This window comes from Phlebotomus papatasi, chromosome 1 (genome assembly GCF_024763615.1).
Source record: "Phlebotomus papatasi isolate M1 chromosome 1, Ppap_2.1, whole genome shotgun sequence".
Classification (NCBI taxonomy): Eukaryota; Metazoa; Arthropoda; class Insecta; order Diptera; family Psychodidae; genus Phlebotomus; species Phlebotomus papatasi.
Genome location: NC_077222.1, coordinates 47,804,545 through 47,822,662, shown reverse-complemented (window position 1 = coordinate 47,822,662; position 18,118 = coordinate 47,804,545). Strand labels below are relative to the sequence as shown.

Here is an 18,118-nt window from a genome sequence, read left to right as displayed (position 1 = left end):
TTAACTTCAAGAAAAAAAAATTTGTCATCCAGAATTCAAATCTGGAAAGAGATTGAAAGCAAATATCAAAATAAAAAAATCGAGGAGCGATGGCAAACTTCTTGCAAAACTTTGCGCAAAGCGAAGCGTTGTATTGCAATGAAGCGATAAAAGAGCAAATAAAATGCATTTCTACTGTTTTCACCTTCATTGGGCTATTTTTCTCACGTCGTTGATGGATTAGAGCAACTAAAATTCTTTTCCTGGCAACAATTGGCATATCAATTACGTCGAAATCAATTATTCCAAATCGTCTAGTTTGCCTTTGATATAGGGTAACGTGTGGTATTTCGGGACACTTTTTAGAACTTTTAAATTTGAAACAGCCTAATGACTTCTCAAATTATTTTTTCTTTGTTGATACAAATATTTATGCTCCTTATTCTATCCAGAATAAGATTCTTACCGAAAAATGTTGAAAAATGCATAATTTTTTATTCAAAATAGCAAAAAATGTAAAGAAGTAAGTATGGTGTATTTCGGCACAATTGGGTATTTCTGGACAGACAAAAATCGCTATTAAGCAAATAAATGTCACTGAGCCTGACTATTTACCTTTAAGTAGAAGGTTTAAACTTCACTCTTTCATAAAAATTTTGTTTAAATTTCACTTGTAAAGTGGCATAAATCGAAAAAAAAACTCAGCACTGTTTGTGTTGACATCTGCAAAATTGATCACACTGAAGGTTTTGTAAAAAGTGGAATGTGATATTCACAATTCACGCGTATTTCACACTTCAAATTAAATAAAATTTCAGAAGTTTTATGTTTGTCTGATAGGTAAAGAGCTTAAAATTTCAGAACTTAAAAATAATAAGAAAACAAATATTTAGAGGATTTTTTTATGTGTACAGAAATACCCATATTATGTCCCGAAAAGCACCTTGTCCAAAAATACCACTCGTTTCCATATTATACGATAGTAACTAAATAGAATAAAATATGATTTTAACAATTTTTTAGAATAAATATATTTGTTTAGTATATACTACAATATGAGTGATTGTAAATGATATATATAATAATATATATATTAAATATATATAAATCACCAATTAAAAAAAAATGGATATATACATGGATACATGTTATACATGGATTTTAAACTGGATGTTCAGTTTAGTTGCCAAATGCCTCGAAATCTTAACACAAGCATTTTTTTTGTAATCAATGGATACATTCCCCATAAGGTTAAAGTTTTTCCAAAATATTTTGCCTGATAAGAAATTAGAGAACTTAACCCATTAAGGACGATTGGAACACCGGTGTCTCATAAAGTAAATAATTTTTCCTGACTAGTAAATATTTGAGCTCAAAAATGGCGAATTTTTAAATTCTCAAATTCGTAATTAATTTTATTTATTTTTTATACTTTTAATTTTTTTAAGCAAAACCCGTTTTACAATAAAAACTACGATACTCATGCGTAATATTTATTCATTGGTATTGTCAGAAAAATTACTTAAATTTTTGAGCTATTTTTGTCCCTGTCGTTCATAGAAGCGCAAAATACACCGAATCAGACTCTGTTGGACTTTCCAAGGTTAGATGTAAGACTTATCATTGATTATGTCTCTCAGTTTAATTTTTATTGTTGATTTTCAGTCTGTAAAAAGTGTCTCGTCGTTAAAGGGTTAAATCGTAAGGCTAAACCTGTGGGCTAAACCTGCGCGCTCAGGTGTCATCTTCACGGCCAATATTGGTATTAGGTGAGATTCTTAACAATCTCACCTACTATAATCCTAACAAAATTTCATGTCGTCCGATCGCGCTCAAACTTGGCCAAAACGTGTTTCAGCACTTCCTGATCACGAATATATATGTGGCTATTTTACGTTCCCGGCCGGCCGGCCGGCCGCTCTTTGGAGCTTAATAGCTCCTAAACTAAAAAAGATATCGACTTGCGGTTTTCGGCAAAGGTTATATATCGGGTGAAAATTGCAACTTGGTGCATTGACCCCCCACCCCCCACCCCTCCTTCCGCCATTTTGAAGACCCCCCTTTTTTTGTTTTCTCAATAGCTCCGTCCCTATGGCATCGAGCGGGCTCAAATTTTAGTATGTTATAGCTGGGCCTTAGAGCTTTCCATCAATACCCAACTTAAGGTCCCCCGACCCCCCTGACCCGAGCTATAAGGGTCCAAAAAAAAATTTTTAAAATGGCCCTAACTCCGGTTCTAATCGTCAGAATTTAAAAAGTGAGGGCTTTTTGGAAAGCTCTCGTGAAATGCCACTTCCCCTTCTAACATCGCAAGTTCATAAAACCACCGCTAGGGGCGCTATTATTAAAAAGAAAATTTTTAAATCTTAAAAGTTGAATAACTCAAAAATTCCATTGTGCATCGGGCTGAAATTTTAGTATGTTGTAGCCGTTGATTATACCTATCAAACAAAAAAAAACCTTAAGTCGATCCATAACCCCTGACCCGAGCTATAAGGGGTCAAAGTTCGAACATTGACCGGCCTCTATCTCCGGTTCTAATTAACATAGCGGCCTAAATTTTACCTTTTTGGTTTCGTATCGATGAGCACTTTCAGATGGAAGTTCAAAAAGTCACCACAGGTGGCGCTGTGATAGCGTCAAAATTCATCGAAATTCAAAGTCACTTTTCTCAAAAACGGCATTGTGCAAGTTAATGAAATTTTAGTATGTTGTAGTCCAGTCTAGGACGTTTCCAAAATGGTGCGTATGTGCGCTGTGGTTTCAATAGAACCGGAGATATGAGGGGTCAAAGTTCACGAAATTCAAAAAATCATATCTCCGGTTCTATGTGACCGATTTTGATGAGTAAGGGCTTAAACGAAAGATCTCACCAAATACTACAACTTTCTAAAATATTTGAACTTCGTGGGACCAACACCAGGGGCGCCACAGTCGAAAAACCAATTTCAATATCACATAACCTCAATTATCTCGACTGTCGCTGAACCGATTTTGATGATTACTTCAACATAATTGTAGAGCACATTTGTCTCTACATTTCGTCCATACATCATTTTCCACTCAGACTACGCTATCACTCCGATTTTGCCGTTTAAGTGTGAAAAAAATGATTTTTCCCATAATAACGCTTTGAAATCACTCAGATGCCAATTTGACTGCCTCTACTCCACCGAGACACTTAAAATAGGGGTTTAAATGGAAAGTCCCGCAAAATACAACAATTCTTTAATTTTGGTGAAGTTCAATAAATGAACAGTTGGGGCACTCTGGATGAAAAAACGAGTTAAGAAACAAAAAACCTCGCTTATCTTGGCTTCTGAGTAGTCGATGAGTTCAAGTTCTACGGCAAAATTATAGAGAACATTCTGGTCTACATTTCACGCATATAACATTTTTCTGTCAGTTCATCCAAATCCTTGACATTTTGGTTCAAATACAAAACTTGTATAATTTCACGAATTTGATTCAAGATAACTGAATGGCGTCTCCCTACTTCAGCATCAAATCGAATTTGCATGCACTCCGAGTTAGCTCACGTTAAGAATCTCACCTACATAAGCCGGTTAGGATTATCTGTCCCTTTTTTGTTGTGAAAGAACTATTTACCAATGAGTATTTCATTAATTTAAGCAATTTTAGAAGTGTTTTTTTGTGAATATACAGAACACAGTGTAAGGGTGACGAAAAAGCTTCACTGAAGCCTTGTAGAGTGATTTGGATGCCAGGAAAGCACAATAATCTTCAACAAAAACGTCTGCCGATCCCTGGCTCACCCCCTTCCGATCTGTAGAATACACTGCATCCTTGCATTTAAATTTAAACCGATATATTAGTAATTTCCGCAAATAATAAAAGTGTAAATGCACGGAAATAGTTAAATAGATAACTAACGTATCAATTGGAATACGAAAAACTACCAAATAGTTTTTTGGGTCTCATATTTTCAGCTAAATATGGGAGCATGTCTCTTAACATTTCGATCCGTGGTACACTTCCCTTATGTTGCTATGAGGAACCTTTTCTGGATCTATTGTCGATAGGTGATTAGAAATTGCACTAATATCGCAATAGCGAAAAAGATCCAGAAAAACTAGCCAAGTTTGCTACAAAAATTGATTAGTAAATCATCAAAAACCGTTCCTTTAAATTTTAAAGAATTTTGAAACCAGACTGAGAATCAAGCTTAATAAAAAGTGAAAATACATCTGATGTGCTGAATTAGTTGTTGCACTCGTACTTTTAGACTCTTGCAGACTTTTCAGCACAGTTTCAATAATTAAAAATCAAAATATGTTGATTTCCTTTTATCTGGCGCTAGAAAATCGAAATATAAGACAAATTCTAAAAATATGTGTAAAAATTAATTTCTTGAAATTATTTTAAAGTTTTCCTAATTAGATTGTTCATCAGATTAAATAAATTTCTGATTTCTAAGTAATAGAAGTGCATGGGAGTGCAGGAAGTGTTGGAAGTATTGCCACATTTTCGAGAGTGTTGTGAAGTTTTGGTAGTGCGAAGACCTCTTCCATACAAATTGTGGAAGTACCTGGAAGTGGTGTACACATTTTCGCCTAAATATCTCCCCCTTGATTGCAGTGCAATTTTGTTCTCTTACGGCGTTATCACACTTTCACATTAAAATTTTAATGTGATTCATAATGTAAAGTTTCTGAGCGTCCAAATATGTTATTTGTGTCTTTGAGTCATTTAATATTTGGGGTTTTTCTATTTATTGATAAAGAAGTGGACTTGGCCTGCAAAAATAAATTTAAATTTACCTAAAGCATAAATATTTTTCACATTAAAAAATTAAAGAGAAAATCGCATCAATTTTTCGCATTAATGCTATAAATCAATTTACATCAAATTTTGCGGGCCAAGTCTACCTTTTTATCAACAAATAGATCAAATTTTGAATATAAAATGATTGAAACACACAAATTACACATTTGGACTCTCACCAGCGACAATTAATGTGAATCATATTAAAATTTTAATGTGCAAGTGTGATAACATAGTTAGTGGATCTAGTAGATAATACTTTGAATGCTTTAAAAATCTACATCTAGTCAATCAGAGACTGCAAAGAAACTATAAATTATTTATTTCCATAAAATATTTTAGTTCCATCTCATTTTGTGTATGGATAGAACTTAAAATGCTTTGAATACTTTTAAGATCTATTGCCAACTCGAGAACACAGTGCAACTAAAATATTTTATGAGATTTTAATAATTTAGTTCTATTGTGTTTCCTGATTGGCTAGAATTTGAAAGTATGCAAAGATGTAGCCAATCAGAGCACGAGATTGGTCTGAAATATTTTAAATGATTAATAATTCAATTACATGGGAATAATGCTTAATTTGCAAATTTCTGCATGAAGAAAATGGATGATGTATTAAAAGAAACGTATTTCATAAATTTTATGTTACGTGCCTTATGTGTTATGTTTGGGTGGCGTGATCATTAATTCCTTTGGGGACAGAACTGGTCCGTCGTGGATGTAAGCAATGTGGTGAATGGTCTTCTGACGAACAGCATGATGGTCACCCTACCATCATCACAGTTGCGCGTCCGCGCTAGAGACTCCAGCACTCAAAGTTAACGTCAGACACTCGCAGTGTGTGTCCCACTTCTCGCTGGCTCCACAGTTGGGGCTGCAGTGTACGAGAAAGGGTGGCTTTTTCCCTGGGAGATTTCTACTACTTCTGCTGCATTTTGTCAGTGTTCTCGGTGTTCTCTGACCCGTGCCGGTTTTTTTTTCCTTCAGACTAAACGTCCTCGTTGGCACTCATACCCGATCAATCTCTTCTTGTGTTGGGTGTCAAGTGACTCTTGTTTTAAAAGCTATCCTGCAGATATTCCTTAGATATGGCTCCTCAATTGGGGTAGGTAAATATTAATTGAATTTTTTTTTTACCCTACGTGATTTTTTATTCTTTGCTGCGGAAGCTTAGAAAGGGATTATTTGTGCTGTATCCGTGAAATATTCAGTGAATTTGTCGATGCAATTAAAAACCCTTTGAAAATGGGTTTGAATTTAGTGGTGTGGAAAATTCAATGTGAAGGGAAAGTTCATGCGAATATCTAATTGTAGTCATCCCATTTGAGAGGTGCGTTGTACTCAGCTAGTGTTTGTTTAATGCTGTATCAACTCTTGTGTTTTCAAATAACGAAGTATAATTTAGTTATGGGAGAAAACATTCTGCGTCTATTGCTAAAAATAAATTTTTGTGCTACCAGTGTCGGTATATTATACAAAGTTTTTCTTTGTAGGCCGGATGAGAAAAATGGCATTTGGGAGTGTGTAAATTTCATGTGATTTTCATCTAATACTTCTCAGCAAATATCCCCCAAACCTCAGTCATTTGCGCGAAATAGGTCTACATTGAGGTTCTCTACATAATTTTTCTACTTTTTTTTTATATCTTTCCGGGGTGATTTGTGTGTCCTACATTTTCACTATTGGTGTGTTTGCTTCAGTCCTCGAAGGACAGCAAAGGGAAGGGTTCTTTTTTTTCACTGTCCACAAGAATCCTTGGTATTGCCTCGGTTTTTTTTTGTGTTCTCTTTTCTGCAATTCTTTTTTGGGCAGGGCACCAAGAGGAGTGTTTTTCTTACTCTCAAATAGTTATGTGTCTCAAATGTGTGATAATTTTTCCTCTGTCTATGTAGGGTGACACAATTCCTCCCAGTTTGACTTTTATGCTAATAATATGAATATTTTGCAGAGGAATATCCCTCAGTGTATTACATAATGGCACGAATAAATTAAAATTTTTCAATTCGGTGAATTAGTTGTGTTTCAAATTAAGGTGGATGGAAAGTTTTCTTTAAAATATTGACCAGTAATTGTGCATTGATTATTTTGTGATACAGTTCAGTGATTTAAAGCTATATATATATATATTTGTCGGTAAATCTCAAAAGAAAAAAAAAATAGTAGAGTGAATTGTTGAGAAAAACTTCCAATATATGCAACTTCTTTGCTTTGGTATTGGCGTCAAAATTAGTAAAGTGGAACATATATACTGTGCAAAATTTCACACTTTCTGGCGGGGGTGTATTATGCAATGAAATAGAAAATAAAATAATAACAAATTGGATGGTTGCTGTTAGTGTAGAGAGAAACAAAAAAAAAAGATATACCAAGTGCAATCCCAATTGTATAGCATTTGGTGTATGAATGGCAAAACGCGTGAATTTGCCAAAGATTGACGTTGAGTTTCGAGTGTGATTGTGCTGTGTGGGTGGGCGAGGAAAAGAACGAAGAGGAAGTTGTGTATAACATTTCTCCTGGGGACAGAGAGAGAGAGAGTTGATTGACAAGGAAACTTCCATGACGGGTGATACAAGTCGTGATTTTTGTGCTTCACTCACGAAACGAGACCAATTCACCTCAATGATCAATACCTTTTCATCCATTTCCTCATGTGAGGGTCATGAGTTTATTTCATATCCCCATGATACTCCAAGCCGGGACTCATATGAAGCACCTTCAACACCAAAGAATCCATCCAAACAGTCCTTTGCTCTGCCGACTGAAGAGAAGTACAGGCATTCGAGCGTAATAACATCCCACTTGAGTCTCCATCAGCGATTTCATGAGACTCAAATAGCTGAGATGACACCACCATCTTCTGATTCCTTGGAAGATTTCAGTCATCTCACTCTCTGCACTACTCACATTGTTGGCTTCATAGCCCTCCTGGTTATTCTGTCCCGGTGTATGGGTGTCCATGTGCTGCAGGGCCTAAGAAAAGCCACTCAATCTCCAATGCGTCTTCCCCAAGATTACCATGATGTTGAAGAAGTGATAAAAATGACCCCAGTGACTGAGGGTGAAGGTGAATTGGGGAAAAAGCCTAAGGGAGCTAAGAAGAAATGGGACAGAAGTCTATTGACAAAAAAGAGAAAATGTGTCTCAATGGGGCCCATCATGGTGGCCCATGGACGCGATAGAAGCGATTCTCCACCGCCTCTGCCACCAAAACCACCACCTCGTATCAAGAGCCCCAAAATGACTCAACCAACATCAAGCTATGTGTGTGTGAAATTTTTCTTCCTCCTTTCCAAATTTTCCATACACAAAATCATTTGATGAATTTAAAAAAAAATTGCTGTTTTTTTTTGTCCTTAGATCCGAGCCACGATCCGGAACAACGGATGAACTGTACGCAGAGTCCCCGGACAGTAGCCTATATGGGAGTGATGAAGAGCAGGAGGATGTGTCTCAGTATTGTCGAGGAGGCTACCATCCTATCGTGATTGGTGACGTATTCGACAATCGCTACCGTGTCGTGAGGAAACTGGGATGGGGACACTTTTCCACCGTATGGCTCTGCTGGGATATCGAGTGAGTGATGTTCAAATCCTATTGTAATCCCTGCAGATTTGCTCTGAGATTGCGTGCATGCTGCACTACAATGGCATATTAAAACTCAAAGCATTTAGAGCTTAATTATACTCACTATTTCACACACACAGTGATTTATTGTCTTAACTGTATCTCGCATATTTTAGAGAGGATATTACATGGGAGGATTACACGGAAAAAATCTCAATAGGGGAAACTGGGGCAAAAAGTAACAAAACGGATTTTTTTACAAGCTATCCTACCGCCCCAGAAATTTCTAATTAGTGCAGTTTTATAGGAAATTTACCGCTCTACAGCTTTGTGAAAGTCATTTTCCTCTATTTTGTAAGGAAATACATTTATCGAGCTGTTTTCTAAAAGGTAATTTTGTGACCATTCTCAAAAATGCTGGAGCAAATAGTACCAGGCATGGGATATTATCACATTTTGATTTCCTTTATTACGAGCTTTTGTAAATTTAAAAACAAATAGCTAGGTGACATAATTTCATAGGAAATTTATTCCTCTACACCTTTTTAAAACATAGTTTTCTCTGTCTGAACGAGAAAAGCGCTTTTCAAGCTATTTTAGAAGAAAAAAACACAAGAGACTACTAATCGTTTGACCAATGCAAACAAAAAGCGGCGAGATGCGGAAATTATGTTTCTTCTCGCCGTGAGACATCAGAAATTGCTTCCGTCTTTGTTACTTTTTGCTCCATACCTTTTGTTACTTTTCACCCCAAGTGGTCATTTTTAATAAAAGGATTTCTGGAAAAAAGAATCTTTGTAAAATTCTAAAATAGATAGTGGTTTCGTATTCAAAGAATCCAAATCATTTAGGAAATACTTACCAGTGCATCAATTTTGGAAAATAAATAGGTAAAAATTGATATCTGTTGCAAGGAAAACATTTCAAAAATAGTGCTAAAAATTTCAATATTTTTTATTTTCTGAATACCTTATTCGAATTCCAAGAAACTTACGACTTTGAAGAAGGTCTATGGAGGCCATCTATGGAAAAAAAATTAAGCCGCTATCTTATTTATCTTGGAAGATCTTGAATTTTCAAATTTTCAATTTGTGACTTTTTGCCCCAGTCTCCCCTACTGATTGTTAAATTCGTTAAATTCATTGGAAAATTTCAAAATATATTTCGAATCACACAAGTGAGAAATTAATTTAAATTTTCAATAAATATTTTTTTCTCATGCACTGAGGAAATAAAGGGGATGCGATTAACTTTTTTCTTCGTAACTTTAACACTGTTTAGGTGTAAAAATATATCAATATTTTTTAATGTTATTTTACACATTTTTAAGTGTTAAATTAACATGAAAGAGGGTAACCTTAAGCCATAATACACCTAAAAAGCATAATATTTACACCGATTTCGGATCAATAATGCAGGGTACAATTAACATTTCTGGAATGTTATTTTAACTTTTTCGGATATCTCTCAGTCAGTGTGATAAAAATTATTTAATAGCTCTGAATCTTTATTTCGTTAATGATTTTGAGAAAAAAACTACGGTATTATACGTACTTTTCTATTTAGAAGGCTTAATATTTTGAAATTAATTATTTTACAATTTTTTATTTTTAACAGATTAGCCATTTTAATAAGAAAAAAAGTTACTCCAGCAAACTCCAGGAAGTAGATTTGTTAAAAGAAAATTAAATTTAAACAATTATTCATAAATAATTAAATATTTAATCCCAGGAAGAATGTTAGACCCATCGCATTATCTGATTCGCTAGTGCTTAAAAGTATTCAAAGCGTAAAGCAATGAGAGAATGTGATAGAACATAAATATTTTAAGGGATTTAACATTGATTTTTAAGTTGATAATACTTAAAAAAAATTTCGGTTTTTTTTAAATTTCAGTAACAACATTTTACAAGTAGATTGATTAAAGCAGAGGCGTGCAAGAACCGTTGAAACCGAATAAACGTCAAATGAAACACGTACGTAAATCGTCAAAACTCTACTGTAATAAACTTATTTTGACGTTAATTCGGTTTCATTGGTTTTTGCACACCTCAGAATTAAAGCGATAATTGAAATTTAAATTAATTGATTAAGAGAGCCCGTTGAATAAATATTATGATGCTAGCCCAAAATCCGTTATGTTTATTCCTTATTTTTCAAAGATTTTATTATAATTCAATAACGAACAATTTAGAAAATGCTCATGAGGAATTTAGAGAAGAAATTAAAAAGAAGAAAGGTCTGCAAAGCAAATACTTTGCGAAATGCTCGAACACGTACCCAAAATGCTATACCTCAAAAGTACTTTCATATTATTACCATTTAACAGTTCGTAACCGATTGGAACCGTCTCAGACTTGTTATAAATTCCAAGAGTTTTCTAATAAGCCGAAATGTGATACCAAAGAAATGCTTTTCAGACAAAAATTGCTTATCGGTTCATAACTCGTTCATTACCGGTTTACAACCGATTTGGACCGATTTATAAATCTCTCAAAACATTTCCCAAAATACCTCAGGCATAATACAATTGAATATCGGATAAAAATTAGTTATCGGTTATGAACCGATTTATGGCCGGTTCATAAAAGTTTGAAATTGGCCTAAGATTGTCAGGAATTACAAGACCCTTCCAACGAACTCCTATCATGATACCATACGGTTCAGAATTTTTTTTAGAGCTCTTAGTGCTTTTCGATTTTCGATCTTGAAATAACATTTTTAGGAATGATTCAACTGTATTTTCGTTTATGGACGAAATTTCCTCCTAAGATGACCTCTAAAATATATCGAAAAGGGAAAAAATCATGTGACGCGTTTTCGATCAATTCCAAAAAGAACATGGTTTCGGAGGGGAAGAGGGAGAGTGGGAGAAAAGCGAAGGGCATGTTAATGGTCCCAGAGTCAACTGAAGGTTCCAAGTCTCTGTCTCTGACCATTTGGGCTCTAGGCGTGGTAACGGCCGGACGGACGGAAGAACTCTGTGACGTCAAAAAACTCAAAACTTCAGATTTCAAAATTTTGTCAAAATACGGCCTCTTAGGGGATAAGGAGTCGAACTATATATAACTCAAAATTGTAAGTGCAGGTGGCTGTCCCCTATGGGTGATTTTGAGCCTCTCCTATTCGTAAGCTTTTCTTTACTTCTAGAACTTGAGAATCCAATCTACCATGTCTGATCGGTGAGAACCGTTCTTAAATGTTAGAAATAAAGAAAGGCTTACGAATAGGATGGAGTCAAAGTCACCCTCGTGGGACAAAGTCACTCGCACTTACGGTACATTATATATAAATTCTCTATGGTGTTCGAGTAGTAGAAAGATAATTGAAATTTTAACATTTCTTATAAACTTGATGAGAGCACATTTTTGCATTTAAACTTCAATTATCTCTTTAGGAGAAACACTGACATATTTTTAATTAGATATATAAATAAACACAATTCTCTTGCTGAAAATAAATTTATTTGAGATATTTTTACCATTGTTCTCACAAACTCTACTTAAACATATTTCTTTGACCAATTTTTGATATAATTTTTTGTGTGTATGTGTTTGGCAAGTGTTTAAAAGTCGGTAAAAATACAACTAAATCAATACATTGGTTGCAGCAGATTGAGCATCAAAAATAAAATTTAATCATTAATTTGAAATGAAACAGAAATCGTTAATTCTAAACATTCTAAATACAAATAGAGGAGACCGGGGTAGATTCTCCAGCAAATCAAATTTTTCATTGCGTAATAATTCGTAGAAAAAATGTTTGTATCAGGCTGATAAATATTTCATAGGAAGGAAGGTCAAGGTATTTTCTTTGAATAAATAATGGTTTCCTCAATATTCCTTCTAAAGCAAACTATAACATGCCACTGTCTAATTCTATCAGTGGCAAATTCTGCCCCGGTTTCCCCTACTGAGATACTCTTGGCAAACGGAAAATTAAGGAGTTGGAATCGTCGGTTGGATTCAAAAGGATTTTTGATCACTTTTACTTTTTACACTGACGAAAATTGAATTTTTACTGTAACTTTTGAATTTATTTACGAACCATTTTGATTTTTTACTCCCCAAGTTGTTAATTATTGGACAAAATCGTTTATCCCTATTGGAACTCTGATAAGAATTTTTTAAATTTCCTTAATAAAATAATTTTGTTTACTACTTTCTAAACTTTATACACCTACTTCAAGTTAAACAGCATTCTTCAGAATTTTTTAATTAATACTGAGGTCTTTTTTAAGTTTCTTGTTTATAATAATTATAACTATTTTTTATGATTATTGAAAACACAACATTAACCATGCTTTATGTACATTTTACTAAAAGCTTTATTATTTTACAAGTTCGAAATGGATATTTCAGCGCCAGTAACCCCAATAACGCTAATGAACAAACTTTTAATGCTGTAAAAAGTTAGAGAGCATAGGATTTCCTATCTAATTCCGTCAAAGATAATTTAAATCGGTTAATGTGTGATCTAAAAATTAATACGTGTTATAAAATATTTCTCTGATGTTATTAACTTTATGAGTTCATAATTGTGACAGAACACACTTTGCCCTTATAACTTTTGTAGCTCTCTCATTAAAATAATTTGACTTGCTTTTACATAAAACACATTCTATCTTGACATTTTTATGTACCTCGATTTTTTTATCGATTTTATTATGTCTATTTTCCCTCTAATTCAATAGCGTGATTGATTATCTTTAATTTTATTGCGTAAAGTTTATTGACTGTTACAAAAGAACATATAATACACCATTTTGCCATAGATAAATAGAATACGTGTCCTATAGACGTTTAGTTTTCAATCCTGAAAATATGAAACATTTCAGGTGTGCCACCTGATTGCAATTTATCATGAGCATCAGGCACTTTTGACGTATTTTCAGAGCGTTAAATTTTATGAAACTTTTCACTGTCATGTTCAGATCAAAATTGATTTGAAAACAGATAATATTTTCTCTCTATTGTAGTTAATTTTAATGGAAATTAAAAAAACTGAGTAATGTAAAAATCAATTAAGATTTTTTAATTCTTTAGGCATATTTATGTTTAAATTTGGTATCAAACAAAGTTTTCTTAATTTTTTTTTTCTAAGAAAGTCAAACATTTTAGATAAAGAACTCATATATTTAAGTTATAATATTCAGACAGCTTGATAATCTTGCATATAAATAGAACTATTTCCTTTTACAGAATATAAATAAAATTACAAAGATGAAGAGAGTTGAATTGCATTAAAAGAGTATAAAAAGAAGTCTAGTGAAATCAAATATATTTTCAATAGTCAATAACAACATATATAAGAGGAGAATTCATGAAAGGGAATTCATACTTTTTCATTTCCTTTCATAAAAATATAAAGTTGGGAAAGACTATTGGTAGAAAATCAGAAAATTGTGTCTTATACAAATAGGAAGATTCTCAACAAAAGTGAGTGCAACGGCAATAGTGCACTCACCAAGTAATGAAATTAAATGTTTCAACTCAGTGCCACTCAATAGGGCTCTCTCCTGCATTCACTTCATGCAATTTATTTATAGAAATTGCAAAAAGAATTTTCTTTTTAATGGAATTATAATGTGGTGCTTGAAAGAAATTCTTCACTCTACAAAATCAATAATTTTTTTTTCAATTCATTACGATGTTACCAAACTTTGCACACAAAAAAAGAAAAAATAAACATTTCTAGATCGAGTTGAAGAACTTCCAATTAGTAATTTATTTGTTCCTAAGCTATTATTTTTCATCTACCAAGGAGTGGTGTTTCTGCTAGATTCGATTACGAAGTTACAATTTCTGCGGGGTTTCTGTGAGAAAATTAGGTCGGAAAATATTTAGCAAACACAACTCTATATTGGTAAACACACGCAAAAGATAATAACTTCAAAATTGGTTGGAAATAATTAAGTTTAATTTAACTAAATTGACACTGAAATACCCTTCAGAAAATTCACTATTTGAACTATCAAATGGTATGTATATGAGAAGAAAATAGAAGGAAACAATTCGAATGTTGGATATATCTGTGAAAGACAGCTTAAAATGTATAATTTCCCATTTTATGATGGATTACCAAGAATCGCATTATATTCCTCAACAGCAAAAAAATAAAAAGAATTATGAATGGAAAGGACATTTTTCTAATAGAAATATCATGCAAATGTGATTAAATGATTTGCACATTTCCCCATTATTTTCCTCAGAATTTCCAAGTGAAATCACAACATAAAATATTAGGTAAAAATTGAAATTTTTTTTTCTAAAAAAATATTACATTGCAAAGTGTTTTTAGTGTAAATTAGATCTGCGAAACACCAATTAGTTGTTCGTTTTAGGATTATACGATGAGTTTTTCCTGCACATTTTTTTATCGCTAGATAATTGGCGAAAATTTGCAGTAAAGCAAGAGAGATATGAAGAGATATAAGGGAAGTGTACCACGGATCGAAATGTTAAGAGACGTGTTCCATATTTAGTTGAATATATGAGTTCCAAAACACTATTTGGTATTTTTTTACATGCCAATTGATATATTAGTTATCCATTTAATCATTTTCGTGTATTGACACTTTTGCTAATTACGGAAATTAATAATATATAGGTGTAATTGTAAGGATGCAATGTGTTCCGCGGATCGGAAGGGACTTAATCAGGTGTTCCACGGATCGGAAAGGGGTGAGCCACGGATCGGCAGATGTTTTTGATGCGGATTCTCCTGCTTTCTTGGCATCTAAATCACTCTACAAGGCTTCATTGAAGCTTCTTTGTCATCTTTACACTGTGTACTATGTATTCACATGATACTACTTCTAAAATTGTTAAATTTAATGAAACTTTCACTGGTAAATTGTTCTATCACAACAAAAACATCTAATAATGGCTGTGAAGATGACAGCTGAGCGCGTTGAGCGCAATTTTCCACGAAAAAAAATGTGCCGGTTCGAGGAACAGATGAAAGAAAACGTACTTGTTCGCAAAAAATTATTTATTTTCAATATTCCTTACCGAAACAATTAAAAATGTGTATTGATAGTGAGCTTAGAGTCACTGAATATTCACTTTTTAATTAAGACAGATTTGTAAATCATTTTAATCAAACCTAATTCCTCATATTCTTGCAGATGAATTCTCGCGTGAAATATAAAGAAAGCGATGAATGGAGGATTTTTTGATAAGACTCTGATACAGTGATTCAATAAATTAGGTAAATAATAGCAATTTTGTTTGAAACTCGACGATTAAATTGGTTCTGTAGATTAAATATGAGCTATCGAGATGCATCTTGCTAAAGAAAATTTCTAAAATACAATGAATAATTTTCAAAAGTACATTTTACTTTGGGGTGTCGATACGCGGGACAACCTTCCGATCCGAGGAACACTGACGGTACATTTACCTTACACAGAGATTTTTCTAAACCCGATAAACCCAAAAATTTCTTCGTGAACTGTGAGAAATAGGAAACACCTTTGATTGAAAGTTGGAGTGAGATCCTCCTTAAAATCAAAAGATATGTTATCGACCTACATCGTCTCCAGTTCGCTTTTTCTATCTTTTCTAATTCAATGAAGAGATTTTCTTGGGAAAAAGAGATGGAAAAGCGTCCCAGCTTTGCGGAATGCTCGAACATACGAATTATCATTTTGTATATTTTTTGGATGTATTCCGGTTTATTAACGATTAAATTCGTTCGTAAATCGAATTACAATATCGGCGTTCGGATTTTTGGCTTTTGGGATTTTAGTCTTCGGGATTTTGACCGGGACCTATTGGAATTGATATAGCCGACTAAGAAATGTCTAGACCTTTCAAAAAAATACAAATTTAACCAAACGGGTTGAAGATTTTTGCTCTCCAAAGTGATTGACCTTTGATTCTCAATAATTCAAAATGACGAATTTTCCGGTTATAGGTATATTTGAACAAAATGTTCATCTGGACTACCTTTAAAACATTTCCGAAAATCATTGAAAAAGCTTCGGCCAATTTTGGGAAAAACCAAAAACATTGTATTTTAGGGGACGCAGGGGGATAGGGGAAAAAAGTCAGTTCGAGATAATATCCACTTTTATAGGGGGTCACCGAAGACCGGAAATCGATATCATTTACGGTTTAAGCTCCAGAGCAGTGCCAAATTGGAAAAAATCGGATTATATAACTGTTCTTTCTTTGAGTTTTGGAACAGTAAAAAATTAGAATATGAGGAAACTGAGAAATGAATTTCAAAGTTTTGAATTGTCAGCTTGCAATCTTGTTCGGTGCTCCTTTGCTTTCAGCTTTATATCTTCGGAAATATTTCGAATTTGCTTCTGAAACTATTTTGGTGCATTCTTATGTGGTTTATCTATCGACTTATACGGGCTTCAGACCTAAGGCTTAGCCATCTGGCTTAACTTCTCTAATTCCGTATTAGGCGTGATTTTTTAGGGAATTGTTGTTTAGGATTAAATATTACGTAGAAAAGATTTATTAGATTTTGAAAAATCAATAAAATTGCTTGTTATTTAGATTTTTGAGATCTTCGGGAACTGGGCTAAACCTCCAGTCTGAAGCCGACATTAGGGCAGAATCACATTGACAATAAAATGCTCGCCGTAGTCTCACCGTATTTCGTTAATTTACGCATTTTCATTCCAATTCTTACGCAAATTTTCCATTACTGTATTACCTAATCTCATTCTCGGTGGCACTAGGTGAAAATAATATAAGAAAATTGAGGAAATAAAACGAAAATTCGATAAACGGTGAGCAAAAGAAACTGTAAGAGAAATTAATCCTACAGTTTTTTTTGCTCACAGTTTATCGCATTTTCCTTTTATTTCTTCAATTTTCTTATATTATTTTTACCTAGTGCCAGCGAGTATGAGATAAGGCAATACGGTAATCGAGAATTTGCGGAAGAATTGCAATGAAAATGCGTAAATTAACGAAATACGGCGAGTATTTTACTGTCAATGTGATTCTGCCCTTAAGTTATTGCCTTATAATAATAATACTGCCTTAGTTTTGCCTTATAAATCAAATCTTAATGATTTCACTTGAAAAAAAAAGACTTATTTTCGCATTAAAACTTTTTCCAAATTTAATAGTTATTTTTTCATATTTGTGTATATAGTTAAAACTGTAGGTAGTTTATAATTTTTGGCATTATACGATCAAAGATTCAGTGCTTTCTGCCGATTACCTGATGAGATCTTGCATGGTAAGTCGGTCGGCAGCCGCAACTAAGCATAATTGAGAAGTAATAAAGAATTGAATTGAATTAATATCTTTGTTCTCTCACAATATTTACTTCATATTTTACGATAGGGGGAAGTGGGGCAACTTTGAAAGTGGGGCACCTTTCAAATTGAATTTTTCTCCTATTTTTAAATTGAATTGCGCCATATCATAATGTAATTTAGATTCCGTAATTTAGATTCTAGATCTATTTGTGCAGCTAAATTATATTACGATAAGATTCAATTTTATTTAAAAATAAGTAAAAACTCAAACAATTTCAAAGGTGCTCCACTTCCCCCTATTCTGTTTTGATATAGTGTAAAAGATTAAGTTCTTGATTACATGATTCTACAATACATACTCCGACGTTGAATTAAGGGCAGAATCACATTGACAGTAAAATGCTCACCGCCACCGTCAAAGCCCTCACCGTATTTCGTTGATTTACGCATTTTCATCGTAATTCTTGCGCAAATTTTCCATTACGATATTACCTTATCTCATACTCGGCGGCACTAAGTGAAAATAGTATAAGAAAATTGAATAAATAAAACGAA

The 18,118-nt window shown here is 33.5% G+C and overlaps 1 protein-coding gene across 5 annotated transcripts in view; it reads left to right on the top strand.

Annotated features, from left to right (window-relative positions):
* The window catches only part of LOC129799485 (SRSF protein kinase 3-like), a 50,196-nt gene that overhangs the window by 18,734 nt on the left and 13,344 nt on the right, over positions 1-18,118 (top strand). For 4 of the 5 annotated variants that reach the window (XM_055843406.1, XM_055843404.1, XM_055843407.1 and 1 more), the window contains exon 3: positions 8,125-8,340. In XM_055843406.1, coding sequence (XP_055699381.1) covers positions 8,125-8,340 — 216 coding nt within the window. Of the gene's footprint in view, positions 1-5,497; positions 8,031-8,124; positions 8,341-18,118 lie in introns of those variants that run through there. The other variant, XM_055843402.1, reaches the window with a different exon arrangement.